General features: G+C 39.8%; 1 protein-coding gene across 2 annotated transcripts in view; it reads left to right on the plus strand.

Annotated features, from left to right (window-relative positions):
- Window positions 1-12854, plus strand: part of TMC1 (transmembrane channel like 1) — a 147037-nt gene extending 134183 nt beyond the window's left edge. The window contains exons 17-20 of one of the 2 annotated variants that reach the window (XM_047700537.1): window positions 3722-3847; window positions 7231-7309; window positions 7412-7463; window positions 11223-11367. In XM_047700537.1, coding sequence (XP_047556493.1) covers window positions 3722-3847; window positions 7231-7309; window positions 7412-7463; window positions 11223-11245 — 280 coding nt within the window. In that variant the 3' untranslated portion in view covers window positions 11246-11367. Of the gene's footprint in view, window positions 1-3721; window positions 3848-7230; window positions 7310-7411; window positions 7568-11222 lie in introns of both variants that reach the window. The other variant, XM_047700539.1, reaches the window with a different exon arrangement.
- Window positions 12855-21685: the final 8831 nt, after the last annotated feature.

Below are 21685 nucleotides of genomic sequence, written 5' to 3' on the forward strand. Positions count from 1 at the left end.
CAGTAGCATGTCAGGAAAGGGGTATTTCTATTTTACTTAAATAGTCTATTTCTCTTGTCAGTTTCCTCATTTAGGAGCAAAAAAAAAAGTATGCCTTGTTGCTTTGTTTGGACTTAAATGTTTAAAAGGCTTGCTCTGCCCAGAAACTAGGAATGAGGTGAGAAAACATGCATTAATAGGAGCCTCACGGCTTGGCCATCCTAGGGATCCTGAGTTCGGGGTGGTTTGCTCAGCCTGTCTAGTCTGACCCTATGTGGCAGCTGGGTGGGCAGCAAACATGCATTTGAGGTAGGTTAATGGGTGGCCCCACAAGGGACACAGTGATGGCTAATCCCTCCCAGGTACAGGTATGTTTTCTTCAGGTAAGGTGGCTCCATACCTTGGAAGAAGACCCATTCTGTAAAGCAATTTGATGAGGTATTCTAGCTTGTTGTGGTTTCCTGAGAGCTGATTAAAGAGTGTGAATTTTCCAGAAGATTATTCCAATACACTGTTAAGTGGATTTACCTTAAACAGTTCAGCAAGGTAAAATCTATTTATTTGGTGTCCCAATTAAGAAAAAAATTCTCTAATTGCTCTACCATATTGGCTGACACGATGTTTCTCCCCCAGCCCCTCGCTAATAATTCTGAACAATTTCTAATTCCCTAGGTTCTCCGTTCTCTCCATGTCAGTATGACCGTAATTATGTTTGTATGTATTTTCATCTTACTGCAAAGGTATTGTGTGTTTATCCTAGAAAACCTGGAAACTATAGAAACGTTTCTGCACGAAAATAAACACTGCTCATAACCCCAAAGATTACCAACTGAAATAAGAACTCTCAACTTCGGCATGTTGTGTTCTGGTTTTCATTTTATGCAGCTTTTAAAAATAACAGATCGTACAATAAGTGCAGATTTATATTGTATCGTGACACTTTTATATTTATATTTACTTCTGTTTTACATTGTGGTACTGCTATTATATTATTTATTTGCTATTATACTTTATGTGTGTGTGTTTCTTTTAATAGTGTTGCTGGCTTCTTGAGGTTGGGGATAGAATATTTTCAACTATGTGAGTCTAAACACAGCAGAGTGTTGGCCGGTAATTTGAAGTAATGAAAGAATAACGACTGCCTATGCATTAAGCATTAGAGGAAATGTAGGAGTAAAATGGACACTGATTCTGGTCCTGGAAGCTCTCGGTCCCCTGGCAAGACTGGTCTGCTCATAGAATTCTAATGCAGGGTGGATGGAGCTATGCCCGTAGGACCTTATGTGCAGTGTCATTTCATCTGACCATAGAATCACAGCAGACTGAAAAGGACTTCTGGGGATATTTGGATGTGGCACACTTTGGCTAAACTGTCAGAAAAAAAAAAAAAGGATTTTTAGGGATCAGTAGTTGCTTCTTTAGTTTGTATAGAAGTAAGAGATCTGGACTCCCATTAAGATGCAGGACCAGACCCCCCCCCCCCCCCCCCCCCCCCCCCCCCGAGGTCCTGCGGGGGACTCTGCTGCTTCAGGCCCTTGCCTTTTCTTTCTCCCAACATTCCTCCAGCCCCTTTTGTGTTTGAGATTGGAGCAATAACCCCACTCCTGATTTCCTTGAAGTTTAAGCCCCAGGGAATGGGGAGCGTCCCTTAGCCTGGGGCGGTGGCACACAGCCTCCCCTCCTCTCCTAGCAGGTCATGTAGTCACGGTGTGGTGTTACCTGAGGTGAAGGAGATGCAGGTAAACGGTAGCCACGGTGGCCAGGAACCCTGAGAGGAACCCATTATCACCCTCTTCTGAGGAGGGCCTGCCTGTGTCCTTCCTCACAGCACATGCTGGGCCCTCCCCCGAGCAAGAGGCTCATGAGGATCTTCGAGGCCTTGGTTCCATAATCGAGACATGCCTGGGTTAGAAATGGCCCTATCACTCCTGTTCCTCAGACCAGTCCTCCATCTCTCTCTCTCTTCTCTTTCCCCTCTTTGTTCTTACTTGCCTCTTAGGCAAGCAGAAATATCCCACCCAAAGTTGCTGGTCGTTAGTCAGCCCGGTCAGGGAATAGCTGCCAACCCTATTGCCCCACTGCGTCACCTGGAGACCGTCGTGTTCCGAGCAGCTGACCCAGAGAGAAGGGGCTGGGGCCTGGCTCTTCACTCCAGGGCGCAGACCACCTGGAGGCCTGTGGCTCCTCCCACCAACTCCAGCTGAGGTCTGAGCTCTCCGCTGGCCTCCAGGTGGTGTGGCCATCCTGGCCTTTTTTCCTTCCTCACCCAGTTCCACCCACAGAATTTATGCCCACGCTGGGGCATCTCTTGGGCACAGACCCACACACTTCGAGCCGTCTCACCTGAGGAGAGTCGTGTCCTGCCGCCTGACACTGGCATGCTGGTTGATCACTTCACTTTAGGACCTGCACACCTAGTGTGTGCACGTGTGCGTGTGTACTGTTTGTGCCATCCGTGTACCCCTCTCACTCGCTGGAGTACACTTGAGCTGTATCCCCCATGTCTAGGAGAAAAGCATGACCAGTTCGAATGGATGAGGACAAAGAAATCTTAGCAGAATAAACTGATATAATCTTGAATGGCCTGCAAGCTACATTCCTCCTTAATACAGACAGGTCTTGCTAGGTGCAGATTTGTAATTTGTGAAGCAAAACTTACACCCGGGCAGTTCAGTAACTAACTCTTGAATAGATACTTGGGGTTACTCTCAGTCTTTCAAAAGCTATTATTAGTTAGACCATGAGCAAAAAAAAAAAAAAAATCTGGAACTTGTGGTTCATGTTTGTCTAGTCAGTGAGAATGTATAAAGATCAAAAAACAAAAGTGAAACCAGAATATGAAGTGTAATACCAAACTTTATTCTGAAGATACATACCACTTGGCGATAAATAACCTAATCTTCTTTTCTGAGAATTACAGCTTTCATAGTAGAATCAATATGCACATACAGAAAAAAATAGCTTGACATGATGGGCGTTACTTTATAATTCTGAATATTATGTACTAAGATAAGACAGACTTCCTGCTCTCATTTTTCTAGCTTACAAAGTTTGATTCTTACCTTAATGGGCTGAGAACAAACCCATTAAGGACTTACACTTTTCAGGCTTATTTTCCTTTTTTTCGCATTTTCTGTTCCTTGTAGTGGGACTGAGCCTGCAGTCATTAGGGCCTGTCCACAAGAAATGGCAGAGAGAGAAAGGGCTCATCATTCAGTGTGGCTACCTATTAACAACTCCCATGAAAGCAGTCTGTGGGAAATGAGATAGCAGCTATTGCATGGGAGAGATATTGGATTATTTGTGGACTTTATTCCGTTAAGCTCTTCTTTATGTTCATTTCCAAGGCTAATTAAACAATCGAGTGCACTATTTATTCAGCCCAGAGGGAGTGTTCCCCAACAAGGACAGCGGGCTGAGGGGTAGAGTTATGAGCTATTTATAAAATATATTTCAATCAAAATCTTAGAAATACAGCTTTAAAAAACCTTCTCCTAATGCTGTGGTTAAATTCCTAATTGCTCAACTGTGTGTTTCTGTTGGGATACCATGTCTCCTCCCTCACCCACATGTTGACAATAAGAGGTCAGAGTGCCCAGAGCAGGAGCTAAACATTAGGTTCCCAACCTGAAAGAGCCCTGAGGTGGTGTTTGAGAAAGATTTCTAGTTTTCTTGCTGTCGTCATGGTTTTTACCTAGGTTGTAAATAAACCTCTCTTCCCTGCCCCTCTTTTTTTTCCCAGCGGCAAAAATAGAATGTTCGAAGTCATTGGAGAAACACTGGAGCATGATTTCCCAAGCTGGATGGCGAAGATCTTGAGGCAGCTTTCTAATCCTGGATTGGTCCTCGCTATCATTTTGGTTATGGTGTATGTGCTTCTCCACTCATAGACAGGGTCTTTGTAATGAAGAATGGCTCCTTGTAAATTTCAGCTTTATTTTTATTTTTTTTATTATTATTTTTTTTAAAGCTTTCCCACGCTCTCTAAGCGTTGTGCTGTAACCTCCCCAAATTCAGGGCTGAATTACATGGTGGTGAGAGGTTGAAATTCATGAGCCATTTTCTAATCCTATTGGATGTAATTCATAGCCATCTGCATCTGTCTTTGCCTGCCTAGGATTATAAGATTTGTTCCCAAGTAACCAAAATAATTATCAGTAAACAGCTAAAGCAAGGGAAACATAAATGCTAAATGCTAGATCTAATCAGCACATCGAGCTTCCCCCAGTCTCCTGGCCCCCACCTCTTGTTCCATAAAGCAGATGGCTGGGAACACATAGAAATGATGAGCCTCTGAGTTAATATTCCCTCTGGGGGCCCTATTGGCTATATTTTAGGACTAAGGGTTTAAGGGGTTCTAGAAAGTACCATGTCCTTGTCCCTGAAAGGCCATCAGTAAGTATGTGTCCACAGTAATACAATCAGAGAATCAGAAGGGTCTTGGAAAGGTCACTTAGTCTATCCCTTCGAAAGTCAGAGGTGGTATCCAAAGGGGAACTTGGGAGGGGGTTTTTGTCTCCATGTAACTTTCATTGGCTTCTCTTGACCACCACAGAGATAAAATTACATTCTGAGGTAAAATATATGCTTACTGTCAAAGAGCTTAAAAAAAAAAAAAAAAAGTGCACTAGCCCTTCCTTCAACCCCTGAAGCCCTCTCAAATAGAAAGTCTGAAACCACCATTGCGTTCTCTCAGTCAAGGGAGGCAAGTAGGAAACCACCCTCAGAAACACTTTAAAAACAAAGCTGATGCAAAGGGTGCAATTTGTTTTTAAAAAAGGTGAAACTAAGAAATCTTCTGAAAACAATGATTTAAAGTACATGAATCGGGTTCTGGGCCGAGTTGTTAGCATCGTCTTTGTGATGGTCGGTCATGGTCATGGTCATGAGCCACATCAGAGACGACGGGTGTCATCATTAAAGTGATTTTCCCTAGGTAAGAAAGCGTATAGTATAGCAAAGTGGTAATAGTAGGTTGAAAATAAATCCAACCTCTTTACGTAGGACCCCTTCTCTGAGGGCGAGCTAATAGCCCAGGGGGATAATTCAACAGTAAAGCAGATTACGTTATTTTTTAGAGAACCTTGCTGGTGGGGTGGCATTCAGAATCTGGTAGTAGTCTCTGGTGCACACGTGTTAGAAATTGACCTGCTGGATGCAGCCTGTTTTCACCAGATGGCCCTTGAAGTGATTTTTCTTTTCCAAGTTTTCATGTTACAGTGGCTTCTGGGACCACGTGAAGTATCACCTGGTTTTTAAAAGTCAAGGCCATTTAGTGGTATAAATGAGATCCTATATTAAAAAAATAAAACCCAACAAAACTTAATGTCAGATTTTATGACTATCGTCTTAACTTACTGAGAGATTGATTTCTAAGCAAAGGAGCAACATTGTTCTAATGCCACCGATCAAAGATTTAACAAGCTGTCTGAGAGTGTGGAAGAAGAACTAACGTTGCCTGTGTTCCAGGCACTACCTATACATTAATCATTTAATTTCCACTATAACCTGAAAGGGTTGGCCTCATCAATCCCATTATTGATATGACAAGGAAGATCTACCCCCAAATCAAGTGACTAATAAGTCAGTTCAAACCCATGTCCTATTTCCCATCTCTCATCCCCCCCCCCCCTAAGTCTTTAAAGCACCAAACACTGAGTTTGGGATGAATGGGAAAATACAGAATATACAGAAGATCTCGAAGTCACTTGGCAGGGTTGGTCTATACCTATGGTCGGCACGTTTTTTTCTTAAAGGGCAAATCCTAGTTAAAGTAGGTTGGATGGGTCAAACGACAAAATTGAGGGTATTATATAAGTACTTAAATAACCATGTAAAAGTGTAAAAACCATTCTTAGTTCATAGGCCATGCAGAACAGGCTGGGAGTCATTTCTGCCCCGGAGACTATAGTTTGCCAACCCTTGGTACAGATTGTGTAGTGAAAAGCTGGCAGGATACGAGGTCAAATAGATGTCCTGCAAGGCTGATTATAGTTCTGAGGTTCTGATTTAAAACCCAATTTCAGTTTATTGCTGACTTGATTTTTCGAATCCTGAGATCTCATCTTCCAGTTCATGGGGCTCATGCAATTGGCTTAGCTCTTTATTACCTTTAATTAGAGAATGTTACACATTATACACATTTTGAATTTCCCCAATGGATCATATTACATCAGCTTGGATGGTTTTTGGGTAACTGAGTAGATTTCAGGTTACTTCTCTGTAGCCGGGTTCATTCCTTTGGACACTAGAGAATTCCAGAACTACGAGTGACTTGTGAGGTCTTTGGGTTTATCCTCCAAATCCAGGTACTTTTCTACGAACACACACACACACACACACACACACACACATTTATTGAGCACCTACTTCATGCCAAATAGTATACCAAATGCTTTCATGTACATAATTGCATTCAAACTCCCATCACTCATATAAGAGATAAACAAACCCAGCTAAACCATATCAATAATTGTGTTGCTAGCACCAGATGGCTCATAAAGGATATAATCTGGCATGGTTGGGGAGTAGAGGAAATGTGTTTAGTATCTAGCTATTTGCAACAAAGAGCAATGCCAGTTACCTTTTTTTTTCTTTTAACTGCATTTTGTTTGTTTGTTTTGCTTTAAATGAAGATGAACATATTTATTTTTACACAAATGTTTGGCTGGAATTTGCTCTTTCTAGAAATGTAAATGTCAACTACAAGTTAGGACTATTCCTTTATAAAACATTTTCTTTTCGAAGAAGGGAGAAATGCAAATAATACATTCTGTGGAAATAAAAAAACCCATGTTAGTGAACTATGATGAGGAGGATTATATTCTTTGCTATAAAAGCCAAAGGAGGAAATTTAAAGCAGAAAGTCAGTTTTTTTATTCTACACATTCCCTATGCTTCAGGAGATTAATGTCAACTTGAAGTGTTACTTTCAATTATGATTTGAACTGATATTAGTACATTTCCAAGAAGAAGCTACAGTTAGGCAGCGGAGTATGGTAGACAGAATGCCGGGCTGTGGAAGAGGACCCCCTTGGGTCCCATCTTCCCAGGTCATCCCTAGTAATCATGTCCCAAATGTACTTCTTTACTTCTGTGTACTTCAGTCTTTCATCTGTACAATAAAAGATTAGAGTAGAAAATATCTTAAAGTTCACTCCAGTGCCCCAGTGTTCTATGATTTAGTGAATGTAAATTTAAGAAGACTCGAACTAAAAAATAACCATAAATCTTATTATTTTAAAAATGTAGCTTGACCATCTATTACCTCAATGCTACTGCAAAGGGCCAGAAGGCAGCAAATCTGGATCTAAAAAAGAAGATGAAACAGGTAGGATATAATTTATTTCATTAACATATTATCTTTATTAATGGCAAGTAGTAGGAAATACCAGGAAAGCTCATGTTCTTCTTTCCTTTTTGTATTGTATAGCAAGCTTTGGAGAACAAATTGCGCAACAAGAAAATGGCAGCTGCCCGAGCAGGTTGGAGGAATGTTGATGATTGCAATTTTCCCCCTACAGAAAAATGCTCTTCCCTTCCCCCCCCCTCTCTAAATGGGGGGTTTGATGCATGTGGTGTTACAGCCGTGAGTGAGTCATGCCACAATTTTTACTGTTCACCTTTTGAGACCCTCTTAGCCCTCATTTGTAGGAGGCTTGGTTGTTTTCCAGTGGGGGAAAGGCAAGAGAAAGGAAAATTCAAACATGTAAACTTGGCAGTAGTAATGGAAAGGTGACTTTGTAAGTTGACAGAAGATGAAGATGACATCCATATAGTCATAATCAAATAGACACAAGGGACACCTGGGTGGCTCAATCAGCTAAGTGTCTGCCTTCTGCCTAGGTCATAATCTCAGGGTCTTGGGATCAGGGCCCGTGTTGGGATCCCTGCTATGCAGGGAGTCTACTTTTCCCTTTGCCCTTCCCCTCTACCTGACTCATGCTCTCTTTCTCTCTCTTAAATAAATAAATAAAAATAAAATCTTTTATATATAAAAAAATAGACACAAATGCAGAGTCTCTCCTTCTCAGTGGGACCCTTTTTATACATAGATGGATACACAGGGAAGATACCATTAGGCTCTTCTGAACCCACCACTGTTGATTTCCTGGAGTCTTTTCTAAATCACTAATCTCTTTTTTTGGTAACCTCCTTAATTTAAATACACTCCAGTAAGGTATACGCCTATTTGCCAAGATCCCCTATACGCTCTGCATTCCTCATGGAAAAGTGATGTCTAAGAAGTTTAGGGAAAATTTTTTCAAACTTTACCCTCATTCTTAACTTTAAAACTTTTACCATTACCAGGGCTTTCCCCCTATGTAAGTAATGGAACCCAACCCAAATGGATTTAAGTAGAAAATAAATAAGTAAATTCATTAGTCCGCACAAATGAATAAGAGAGTGGTATGTATGGCTTCAGGCCATGTTTTGCCCCAAGTTTAGAAGTGAGCAGAGCTGAGCCCCATTTCTCTGTAGTTCTTTCAACGCTACTCCTTCCACATTGGCTGACCTTTATGGCAACAGGAGCAGATGTAACAATTTCCAGTGCTATGTCCTTGTATTACACTTGTCTTAGATTTTTTTTTTTCATTACTAAGCTACTTGTGTCTTTAATTGCATTTAATTTTTCCAGCTTCAACAAATGAAATTATAATACATATTTAAGCATACGACGTGCATTTTGATACGCATATCCATTATGAAAGGACTCCCATCACTGAGTTCATTAACACATCCCTTACCTCACATATTTACCTTTTTCTTTTTGGTGAAAAGACTTAAGTTCTACTCTCTTAGCTAATTTCAATTATATAATATGGTATCATCAACTGTAGTTCACTGTGTTACATATAATAGTCTCAGACCTTATTCATCCTATGACTGAAAATTTGTACCCTTCTACCAGTCTCTCCCTTTCCCCCCCACCCCCAAGCTCCTGGTTACCACCATGCTACTCTCTGTGTTCATCAGTTGGACTTTTTTTCTTTTTTTTCAGATTCCACATATAAGTGATACCATGCAGTATTTGTCTTCCTTTGTCTAGCTTATTTTATTTTCCACATTGTTGTAAATGGCAGGATTTCCTTTTTTATAAGGCTGAATATTATTATATTATTATGATATTATACGCATATCACATTTTCTTTATCCATTTCTCCGTAGATGGACTCTTACGTTGTTTTCATCCTCCCATGCTGCAGTGAGCATGGGAACACAAATTAATGATTTCATTTCCCCTGGATATATATCCCAGAAGTAGGATGCTGGCTCATAGGATAGTTCTATTTTTAATTTCTTGAGGAACTTTGGTACTGTTTTCCATACTGGCTATATCACTTTACATTCCCACCAACAGTGCACAATGGTTCCCTTTTCTCCACATCCTTGCCAGCATTGATTGTCTCTTGCCTTTTTGATAACAGACATCCTGATGGTGTGAGGTGCTATCTCATTGTGGTTTGGTTTGCATTTTCCTGATAGTGATCTCAGGGCACCTTTTCATGTACAAATATTGACCCCGAGTATGTCTTCTTTGAATTAATGCTTATTCAGGACCTTTTCCCATTTTAAATTAGGTTATTTGGTTTTTATGTTGTTGAGTTGTTTCATTTCCTTGTCTATTTTGGATATTAACCCCCTTATCAAATTACAGATATTCTCCCCCATTCCATAGCTTGCTTGTTCATTTCATTGATGATTTCCTCTGCTGTGCAGAAGCTTTTTAGTTTAATGTTTACTTTTGCTGCTTTTGTTTTTCGTGTCAAATACAAAAATCATTGCCAAGACCAAGGGCAAGGAGATTTTTTCCCCTAGGTTTTCTACTAGGGGTTTTATGGTTTAAGGTCTTACATTTTGTGTTGATTTTTGTGTATGTTTTAAGGGTTCAGTTTCATTCTTTTTTATGTGGATATCCAGTTTTGCCAGCACTATTTATTGAGAATATCCATTCTTCATTGTGTATCCTTAGTACTTGCCAAAAACTAAATGGCCATATGTGTGTGTGTTTATTCCCCGTTTCTCTATTCTGTTTTAGTGATCTTACTGTCTGTTTTGATGCCAACACTGTACTGTTTAATTACTATAGCTTTGCAATATAGTTTGAGATCAGGAAGTGTGAGGTCTCCAGCTTTGTTGTCTCTCAAGATTGTTTTGGCTATTTGGGATATTTCTGCGGTTCCATCAAATATAAGGATTGTTTTTTCTATTTCTTTGAAAATGCCATTGGAATTTTGATAAGGATTGCATCGAATCTGTAGATTGCTTTGGGTGGTATGTGCATTTTCACAGTATTAGTTCTTCTAATCCATTACCATGAGTGATCTCTCCATTTATTTGTGTCTTCTTTAATCATTACATAATAATGTAATTATTATGTAATTAAGTATTATGTAATATATTATGCCATTGCATAATAATGTAATTATTACATAATAATGGTCTGTGTCTCATGTTACCATTTTTGGCTTAAAATGTATTTTGTCTGAAATAAATGTAGCTACACCTGCTTCTGGTTTCCATTTGCATGGAATATATTTTTCCATCCCTTCACTCTTGGTTTCTGTGTGTCCTTAAAGCCAAAGTGAGCCCCTTGGGCATCTTAGAGTTGGAAGCAAATATGTCACACATGTCCTCTCTGCTCTTGTATTTGCTCTAGATTGTGACTATAACTTAACATGAGCAAATGAGTGTTTAGAGTAGTGAGGAAAAGTTCTGACTTTTAAGATCTGAATTCTAGTTAAAGCTTACTGTTACCTTTATTGTTTTAAATAATGATATAATCCTATTACATGCTATTTATTTGATATTTTCCCATAATTTGTACTTAAAAATGTGTACAACCTTTGTAAAGGCAGAGACTATCTTATTCATAGTTGCTTTCTCAGAATTTACTATGGAACTTTATACATAACCATCATTCGCTAAATACCGACTGAATTCCTACTGGCTGATGAGGAATTCTTTTACTGGAAAAATTTTAAAAGGGTGCATTTTTATATTAATTATATAAATAGTACCGAATAAATTTTATAAAAAGAGCAGAACTCTCATTTTCACTATCCTGAAAAATAAGAAATATGGAAATATTTTGAAAATAAAAATACTAAATATTACAGCAGTGTGGGGCACATTTGGAAGATACGGGTTTCAGATCACCTCTTTCAGAACATTAAGCACTGTGAAAGCTAAATTGTCACTTGCTTCTTCATCTCTTCTCTCTCTTTCCTTCTCTTGAACAGCTGCGGCTGCTGGTGGCCAGTAACTTTCATAGACACGCTGGGACCCAGAAGTACTCCTCACCTTGCTGTTTAAAACCAATGACTCATGTAAAAGTCAAGATGACAAGCATCGTGAAGTTGCTGTTCCCTTGTTCCAACCCTCATGGATTGTCAAGGTCATGCTGGTCAGTCAAGGCCTTGTCAGTCCTAGTTCAGCAGGGACAATCTCCACCTTGTTCCAAATGAAGGGATTTGCTCCTGCACCCGCACTTTCTCCCCTGGTTTCCCTGACATCACTTCCAGCAAACTGAGTTTAAGAGTGAATGTGATTCAGCAAAACAGGTTTCTGGTTTACCATTTGGGTTAATTAAAAATACTTCATTCATATGGACTTCCGTGTTATAGACTCCTTCTGCCTTAGTATTCTTTGCCTTGGAACAGAGATATGTCACCCTTTTTTTTCCTTCAGAGTTCAGAAATATTTTTATAAAGTATTCATTATAATTATTCACTAACTCACAGTTTAAAACCAACATCTTGTTTTCCATTTTTTTTTTTTTCCTATCTCTCCCTCCAGGGCTCCCACAACTGTACACTCAAGACTCTTTATTTGCTGGTGGGTTCAGTATGAAAAGGAATGGGCTTTTTAAAAGAAAAACACTAAGGGAAATAGAGGTCTAAGTAGCACAGGGTTGACGTTCTCTCAGCTTGAGGAAGTACATGGTTCGTAGACAACCTACCTCTTTGTGAGTTTTGTTTTGTTTTTTTTTAAGACAGTTGTACACGATTGCAACTTCTTCACAGCCTGATCGTGACCTCCTCCAATGATCACATTGCCTGAGTTTAGATTCTAATATTCCACGATGTGTCTTTGCTTTTTTGTTAAGGTTGGGAAAACGTATACTTTTATGGGGTGGGGGGGCTCAGTTTATGGATGTGTTTAAGCGTTAGTATTTGTTCAAAGTTTGAATTGACTTTGAAGAGCGGCCATCAGTGCCCTCAGCCAGGCTTGTTGTGTGACTTCAGTTACATCCACCCACAGCGTCCTTTTCCAGAGCTAAGCCAATTTGCCTGCCATTTCCTGCAGTTGACTTGCTGGGTTTTGTTTCCATGTTTTTGAGTTTTTCCTTCTTCACTCTTGATCTGGCTGTGAAATGATCTCCTGTTCCTCTGCCAATCCATTTGCTCATCACTTGCCATGATACAAATTCAAGAGGTACTTCCTTTGGTCCAGTTTTCCAGATTGGCCTCCATTCCCAAATCTCTCTCTCCTCAGTAGGTTTCCTTGGGCCCTCATGTCTTTAATTCAGAGTCTATGATTTATACAGACTTTCCTGTGATTTTTAACAGTTCTTATTGTTTCCTGTAATGCATGGATCATCTTTCCTCTCCAGATTGGAAGCTCCCTATGAGCAGGGATCATGCCTTTTACCTCCTTTGTATGCCTAGTAAGTATCGTGCTGTATTCACAGGTAGGCACCGAGTATTGTTAAAATTGTTAATTAAATTGAATCAATTTAACTTACAGCAGCTGCACTGTGAAACAAGAACTTCTGTTACGTGCATGAAAAATGTTACTCTGATGTCAGAAATGGAATCGCCTGTTGCCCTGCAGGTTTATCATCTCATTTGATTCTAATGCAGATGAGTAAATAAAGCAAATGCTTATTTATACGTGGGTCGTTTTTGTACTATATAGTAATAAGATTAGAGAATTGGTTTATATGTGTGGCCAAGTGTACAATGTGGGTGACACTCCCTTGTTCTTGATCTACTTCATAACAAAGATGATGAGAGATGACAAACCGTCCCCCAAGGACTTCATCTCCTAAAGGTAATTTCCTTTTTTTTTTTTTTTCAGTCTAGTTACCATCTGTCACCATACACAGTTATTACCAATATTATTGACTACACTCCCTGTACTGTGCATTGAGTCTCCATGGCTTATTTTATAATTGAGTTTATACCTCTTAAAGCAATTGTATTTTTGGAACAAATGCTCTTGGTATAAGAATTCAGGCATGATACTCTAAGTTTCAGCCTTTCTAAAAATTAAGTTGGATTTTTATGGCACCTAAATATCCACCTGATTTAAGTTAAGCATTTTTAGAAACTTTAATCCTTTTAGTCTCCAGAGAGCTGCCCAAAATCTTTCCCCAGTACCACCTGAACAAGCATCTGAAAGAGTGAAGGCCACTTCCACCGTTGTCTGAGGACGAGTCTGAGAATAGCCTCGTACCGGGAAGGTTCTGATCGCTACGATCTAGTTCTGTATCATTATTTCTAAATATAATGATCAAGGCCATAGGAAGAATTTTAGAAGGCAAATGAACAAACCAACCAGCTAGACTGTACCTTTCATTTTTTTCTGAGGGAAATAAAAAATTCTGGCAAATATATGTGGAAACTAAATTTACTTCTCTGAAGAGCTTTTCGATTTGAAAACTGAAAAACTGCATTTTGACACATGGTTTGAATCATTTCCTTTGGCTTCTGAGAGGAAGCACACAGTTTAAACCATATCAAGGGGTTCATATTAACAATACTTTGACCTGAACTATGTTTTTTTATCCTGATGGATCCCTACCCATACCAGAGCCATGCTGGCCAGGTTTGGAAATGTAGTTTGTTGACCCAAATATTATCCTATGATGTGGTGTAGTTCCGCTAGTTGCCACAGGGGGTCAGCCTTTGCTGTTGTCACTCCTCAGTGGATGAGTTAATAAGAGGTTTGGGATTCATTTCCCTGCCTTAACCTAGTTGACTCTATTGGAACTTGCAATATTTCCCTTTGATTTACCAGCCCTTTCCTGAGGGAATATGAGTAGATTGTAGGGAAGTGGGCTTGTAATGCATGCTGGGACCACACTGGGTACGAGGTCACCAGGAACCATCCTGGGGTAGTACACCTTCCTCCATCTGATAAACATTTATCAAACACTGTGTGACATGTTTGTCAAACATAATGTATCCCAAGTATCACCTGCTCTACTTTCTCCCACTGTTTCCTACCACCTGACAAATTGATCTTCTTGGTTTCCAGAATCTTCTGGAATGATACTACAACTTATGAAGCCATTTTAAGATTGAGGAAAATCAATGTTAGCTTTCCATTTCAGGCAAGACTGCCCCTTTCTTCACCATGACACAGGTATTACGGTACATTGTCAGAAACTGGAAAAGAGTTTTACTATTTTTTTTTATTCTCTATCGAATGCAATGCCAAGCAACATTCAGATGTTATCCTCACCTTTCCCAGACTTCCAAAGCTAGGATTTTTTGATGGGCAAATAACCCTGGGCTTCAGTATTGGCATCACATGCTTAGTAAATTGAATGCAAAAAAAAGAAGTTTAGCCTGCAGTGGAACACCAAGTTCTTTGGCGAGGGGGGTGGAGTGGGTGGGGGGGACCAGTGAGGTGGGAATCTGATGATTTTTATTTCCTCACTTAAGTCAAAAATATAATACCGAGTTATAACTTCTTTTTTGCCTTGTTTGGTGTATGAGGATAAAAGCAATTTGTTGAAAAATATATCCCAAAAGAATAAGTAAGCAGGCTTCAAAAATGAGACTTAAGAATGAGATTGGCAACGTTCAGCTCTCAATGCAGGTATGTACTTGATTTTTTGGAAGACAGACATTGAAACTTAAGAATTTTTTTTTTTTTCTAATGAACTATAGTCATGGCCTCTTTTTGTCTTTACTTCCTGAGAGAAGGACGTACCAAAATGTGATGGTGACAGGAGTTCTCAAGCCCCTTTATGAGATTTATTTTCCTCAGAGTTCTCTGGTAATGGATTGCCTTGATACTTGGCCTTGGATGGTCCTGCGGCCTTTTCCAGGATGGATCCTGGTGAGTTAATAACTATGAATAATAGAAAAATATATATGAGAAATACTTGAGCTCTTCTGAGAACTTAGATATTCTATAACACCCAACTTTTTCATACATACCAGGAAGTTTTCATATAAATACTTGTGGTTATTTAAAACCTCATAATAGGAGTGCCTGTGTGACTCAGTCAGTTAGGTGTCTGATTCTTGATTTTGCCGCAGGTCATGATCTTAAGGTCTTGGGATCCAGCCCCGTGTCTGATCTGTGCTTAGCAGGGACACTGCTTGAGGCTTCTCTCTCTCCCTCTCCTCCTGTCCCTCCCCCAACTGGCACACAAACTCTATCTCAAATAAATAAATCTTTTAAAAAAATAAAAACTTATAAGAATAGAGGTACATGTTCATTACAACAGATTTAAAAATTTTGCATAGAATTTAAAAAAGTAAAAAAAAAAAAACCCCAAATCCCATAATTCTACCATCCAGAAAAACCACTGTTAGTGTTTGGATGCAGTTGTTTTTTTTCCTTCAAATTCACACACATATACCCACAGACTCCGTAAAATATTTTGGATCATAAGATATATTTAGTTTTATCTTACTTTCTTATTTAACATTTTCCCATGTCATAAAATTACTTCAAGACAATTTTTAATGACTATAAAATATGTCACATAACTTTAAGGAAATTGTTCAAAACCTCATGTTTCTCATCTCTGAAAATGGGAATAGTAAGAGTCCTACCCCATAAAATTTCTATTCGGGATTAAAAAAGAAAATCTGCATAGAACGCAGCACCGTGCCTGGTGTGTGGTTAGTGGTCAGCAATGGCCATGGTTGCCATCCTTGTTTTTAGGGAGTTCTAAATAATTGTAGTTATGGTGTAATTAATTTTTCTGCTTGACCATACATATAGGCTCTGTGAAGTAATTGAGAACACTATTGAAATGAGAAATTATCAAAGCCTAATCATAATTTTTATGGCACACTGAAAATATGGTGAGCCCCAATATCTAAATTTAAGTAAAAACAAGATTAGCCTAAAAAACTAAACTTACACACATGCTGAGGTCAGATGCTCCTTTCTTACAAAAAAAAAAAAAAATTCTGCTTTGTTGGTTCTCTAAACATCTGCTTACTTGCTCTATCATATAATCCAGCCATGGACTTAGCTATCTGATATGCTTATAAATTAGAGTATAAGGTCCTACAGGTATGGTTAGCATTTTGCAGGGATTATATAAATGGGCTAAATAAGGACTGTGAGTCAACAGGAACAGAGAGTGTGACTGAGTTGAGTGTTAGAATCCTAAAATGCTTTTTTTTTTTCTCTTAGGATCAGACTTTTTTCCTATAGGAGTATATAGCACAGTTTTGATATAGAAGTAAATGGAAGAAATGGCTTCAGCACACGTATTGAGAAATCAGTCTATATATTAAGGCAGGTCAAACTGAATGACATTAATTATGAGAATATGAGAATTTTTTTGTGAATGTGGTCTTGTTATGCCTGATGTGAAGATACCTCTGAAAAAAGATAATAGGTAAATAGTTCCGAAGGGCAAGGTGGGCCTCAGAACTGACAAATTCTTACAGTGGAATTCAAAGTTGTATACATGACTATGGCATGACCCTCAGCAGGAGAAAATCAGCCTGCTGCAGAAGGAACCATTGGCTAGACCTACAACCGATCTCAATGGGATATGGAATGAGTTGATTCCATGGAAAATGTTTGTCCCTGGTGAAGTAATAGATGAGACCCAGTGGACATACTCAGCCTTTATATCATGGAAAAGGCTCCATACATGTCAGTTCAACAGACTACTAGATTAACCATGGGGGCTGAGTGTGGCGTGGCAGTTGAGGGGATGGTTAAAGAGCACTGTCTAGGGAGTCTAAGGTTTGAGCTCCAGTTCTGTTCCTGGACTAAAAGCACTATTCACTGGCCATGTGATTTTCTGGTTATCATTGCTAGCTTTTTGACCTAGGCTGACTACTTACCCTCACTAGGCTTCCTGTATGTCATCTTTAAAATGGATTATGATCGGCTCTGTTCCGATTGCCGTTGGAATCACATGCGATGAAAACTGGCCTGCACCGTTTAGCAGGTAGCACACAGGTCAGTGTACAATTAACAGCTGGATCAATATTACCCATAATTCTCCTTTTCTTGTCAATCGGATATTTTCATTTGAAAATGTTAGGAATATTTTTTAAAAATTAGGATGATTTTAATTGAGCTAATTCAGAAAACTATTCCATCTTAAACCACTTGCAAAACACGTTTTACTCAGTTGGAAAAACCCAATATTTCACAGACCCAATAAAAACAACTATTTGGCAGGGAGGGGGCACCTGGCTGGCTCAGTCCATAGATACGCCACTCAATCTCAGGGTCGTGAGTTCGAGCTCCACGTTGGGCATTGAAGTTATTTACAACAAATACATAAACCAACCAACCAAACAAACAAAAAAACCCTGCTCAGATTATTTTGGCACCACATTCTTAGTATTTTTCAGAAGGGTGTGTTTTAGTAGCCGAGTGGCTTAGTAAATATCACATAAGCAGCATTAAGTGAATAAACGTGTGTGACTGAGTCTTAGGGCCCCAGTGCTCTAGTCCTGTCTTTACTACTGATGAACTGTTTGACTTGTTTAAGAATGGGGCAGCCTCTTTCAATCTCACTGGCAAGATAAGGATTTGTACAGCGCAATGTCTCTGATGCCTTCCTATCCTCCAAACCAGAGCTGCCCCCAATCAGGTAGGCACCAGTCATATGGGATGACTGAGCCCTTGCAACATAGCTGGAAATTGAGATGTGCTATAAACATCAACTTCTCCCTGATTTGGAAGACTGTGTGAAAAAGCTATTGCAAAATAATCTCATTAATATCTTTTTCATTTTGATTGAGTGTGGGAAAGATATTATTTTGCAGATTTGTGGCTAAATGAACTAAATTACTAAAGTTCTTTTCACTTGTTTTTTTTTCCCTTTAACATGGCTACTATGAAATTTTAAACGACATGTGGCTTCCATGCGTGGCTGCATTCCCTTTCCATTCGATAGTGAGTGCTGCTCTAAAAACTCTTGATGAAATATGTTTCTGTGACGGTTTCAGTTAAATTGTGCACAGAGCAGGGTTTCAGCTATGCTGGGAAATTCACGGTAAGCTGCTGGAGCTGGCCTCTCCCACCCATATGATTTCAGCAATTGATTTGCATTGTGGGGTGGGAGTTGCTGCCTTTGAGGAAATGGGGAAAGAAATACAAATGGATTAGATTAGAGTCCAGTGGAGACAGAGGGAAACTGCAGACTGAATCTGAAGGAGTAAACTGGTAGAGGGAGGCCTCCAGGACAGTGGGGTACCTGTGATGCTCTGCTGGTGGCCACGGGATCAAGCCCAACATGTAGAAGGGAGGAGAGACAATTCTGCTCCCCTGTGAATGGGGCATGCCCCCACTGTGGCACTACCATCAATTGGCAGCCCAATATGGCAGACCATTGGAGATGACCCACTTGAAAGGGTTCTGGTGTCCGCATGACAGACATCCATGACAGGCACTTCTCAGATACTGGTTTGAGGGACTGGAGGAGCAAAATAAGAGTCAGAGCAAGCTTCATGGTGAATGAGCCTGAGAGGTCAATTCATAAACTGTGGATCAACAAACAAACAGGTGGCCCTTTGCAGAGTACTAATGTTTATGTACCAAGACATGGATGCAATGCATATGGGATCTTAACGTTAGTAAATACCTCCTTTGGACCTAAGGCTGGTAAGGTCCAGAGAAGGGTTTTTAGCTAAGCAGCAGTAAGTAAGTTTCTTGGGGTGCCTGGCTGGCTCAGTCAGAAGAGCATGTGACTCTTGATCTTGGAGTTGTGAGTTCAAGCCCCATGTTGGGTGTAGAGATTACTAAAGTAAAATGGGATAGGAATAGAATAGAATAAAAATCAGTTTCTTGAAAGTAATGACATGCCAGGTCAAAGAGTGGTGTCTTGCCCAGGTTGTCTGGGGGAATAGGGGGGCCAGCGAAGAGAGAGGAAGGAAGTATTGACAGGCATATACTTGGACACTTTTGTATTACCTTTTCTAATGCTTTATAACTAGGGGAATATAAATGGGGTCACAGAGCTTCCTTTTTTGGGACATAGGGATAATATTCTTGAGGCAATGATGGGATTGAATATTAACTCATACCATTTCCTAAGCCTATGGATTAAAAAAAACTCCAATTATTACTTTGTAATAGCGTTTGTGGTTCATTTTTCTTAAACATATTTGTCACATGGCTATTGATTGCCTTCTTGTTGTTAATATGCGTGCTGATCTGTGGTGAACTATGAAAAATTAATAAAAGAGATCTGGCCCTAGGAATGAAGACATTTCCTTCCCAGTTTTCCAAATTATTTCTTAAACCCCCGTTAGAGCTAGAAATTACAGAAAATGAATGTCACAAATCTGTGATTCACAAATGATACTAGTTATTCCTAGATGAATCCAGTGAATCCTTTTTGGCTTTGGCGTTCATTGGGTTCATGGCCAGGGTCACCCTGACTGCTAAGAAGTGTTTCCCCCTGCTAGTGCACAACCCAGCAAAGTGAATTGTTACCTCCTTGATGGTGAGTGATCGCTCTTTGTCTTCCTTAATAGCATCAGCTAGATCTCCAAGACTCTCACCTCTTCTTCCTTTTCTATTCTTCCCGGGGTTAATACTTGAGACTCTACAGAACCAACCAGTCTTCAGTGTAGGTTGGGAAACTACCGTATAAGGTGCATAAATATTTGTGGGACAGGCATTGTAGTAGGCTCCAGAACCCAGAATTGAACACAATTCTCTCTTTCCATAAGGATGATCCGGACAGTAAACATTTACACTGAATAAAAACATGAGAAAATTGGAAAGAATAAAGCAAACTCTGCCACCAATAATGGCCAAGAGAAAGGTAAAATGAGGGAAATGTGGCTGGGGAAGCTTGTCAGGGAGGGTGACACTGGGCTGGGGACAAAAGCTGATAAGAAAGGGACACCCAGAAGGCACTTGGAAGGTTTTGATTACTTACTCCCTCTTGGGGAGTGAGAGGGACCACACAAAAAGGGTTTAAATTACAGTGAACTCGATAGTTGGAGGCTTGACCATCATTTGCTTACTTTTGAGAAGTGACCATTATTCAAAAAATAGTGTTGTAGAGTATAATCCATATCTGCTCTACATACATAGTCTCTTTAGTAAAAAAAAGGAAAGCCCAGAGGAATTGGATTGGAGTAGTATAAGAAATGATAAGAATGCAGACACCTCCAGATAGGGACTCTTTTCCCCCAAAGTGACCCACCCAGGAAGTGACAAAACTGGGAACCAGAGATCTTTATTCCCTGTTTTGTGCTCTTCCAAGGACATTGGAGCCGTTCTGCTGTGCACTTCCTGCTTTAACAGAGATTGCAAACCCAGACGCCAACAGGGGCCAAGAAAATGACACCCTAAGTTGTCTAGTGGGATACAGTGGAATGAAAAAGAACGGTCTTATCTCTAGGGAGCCTTAACTACTCAGTTCCAGCTAATTATTGCAGAACCAGGCCTCCCAGAGCTTCTGATTTTTAAAGAGAACCCGGAAACCTGAATTTTTATGTCACAAAGCAAAATATTGTACGTTAATAATTAGCACAAATTCATACACACACACATGAGTACACACAGGTGCATATGTGCACACTCCATCTGCTGGCAGGATGCCCAGGAACCATCAGTGTACACTAAATATGAGCGCTATTAGTGGGCACTCTGGTTCCGATACTGTATGTCCATCACATGAACAGCTCTCTTTGTACACTCTGGAACCATTTGTCAGAGCTTTGCTGTCTTATTTTCTTCTTTTAAAAAGCAATGTTTCTCTTGGTTCACTAAGGCATAGTCATGCTTTTTCTGCACAAAAAACGTTATTTGAGTTCAGCTCTCAAAATATACTACCACGAGGGGGAGCCCAAACTTTTTTTTTTTTTTTTTTTTTTTTTTTTAGTTTTATGTGAAGTTAACACTAATTAATGCAGTAACAGAAACTATTACCCTATGACATTTTAGGTTACTTCCTCCTCCTGAGATCTCCTGAGATTATCTGTGTGGCTTGATTTTGTGAAGCATCATCTGTTTAATTATGAACACAGACAGCAAACAAACTCGGCCCAAACTCAGCATCACAGCATATCAGCCTTTTAATTTTAATTTTATTTTATATCTTATGTTTTTATTTTATACATTTGATTCCGTTTTTTTGTTTGTTTATTTTTGTTTTTCCTTTTTTTTTTTTAAAGATTTTATTTATTTATTTGTCAGAAAGAGAGAGAAAGCACACAAGCAGGCAGAGAGGCAGGCAGAGGCGGAGAGAGAGGCAGGCTCCCGGCTGAGCAAGGAGCCCGGCGCGGGACTCGATCCCAGGACCCTGGGATCATGACCTGAGCCGAAGGCAGCGGCTTAATCCACTGAGCCACCCAGGCGTCCCTGTTTTTCCTTTTTTAAACCACACTGTGTGCTCTAGGCAGGGGGAAAAGAGCAAGAAGCAGATCGCACACTGGGACCCCATAGGCCTGTAATTCAAATTTGAAATCAAAAAGAAACAAGTAAAATACCCAGGATTCTCTGAGACAAGAAATTAGGTGAA

This window comes from Lutra lutra, chromosome 13 (assembly GCF_902655055.1).
Source record: "Lutra lutra chromosome 13, mLutLut1.2, whole genome shotgun sequence".
Taxonomy (NCBI): domain Eukaryota; kingdom Metazoa; phylum Chordata; class Mammalia; order Carnivora; family Mustelidae; genus Lutra; species Lutra lutra.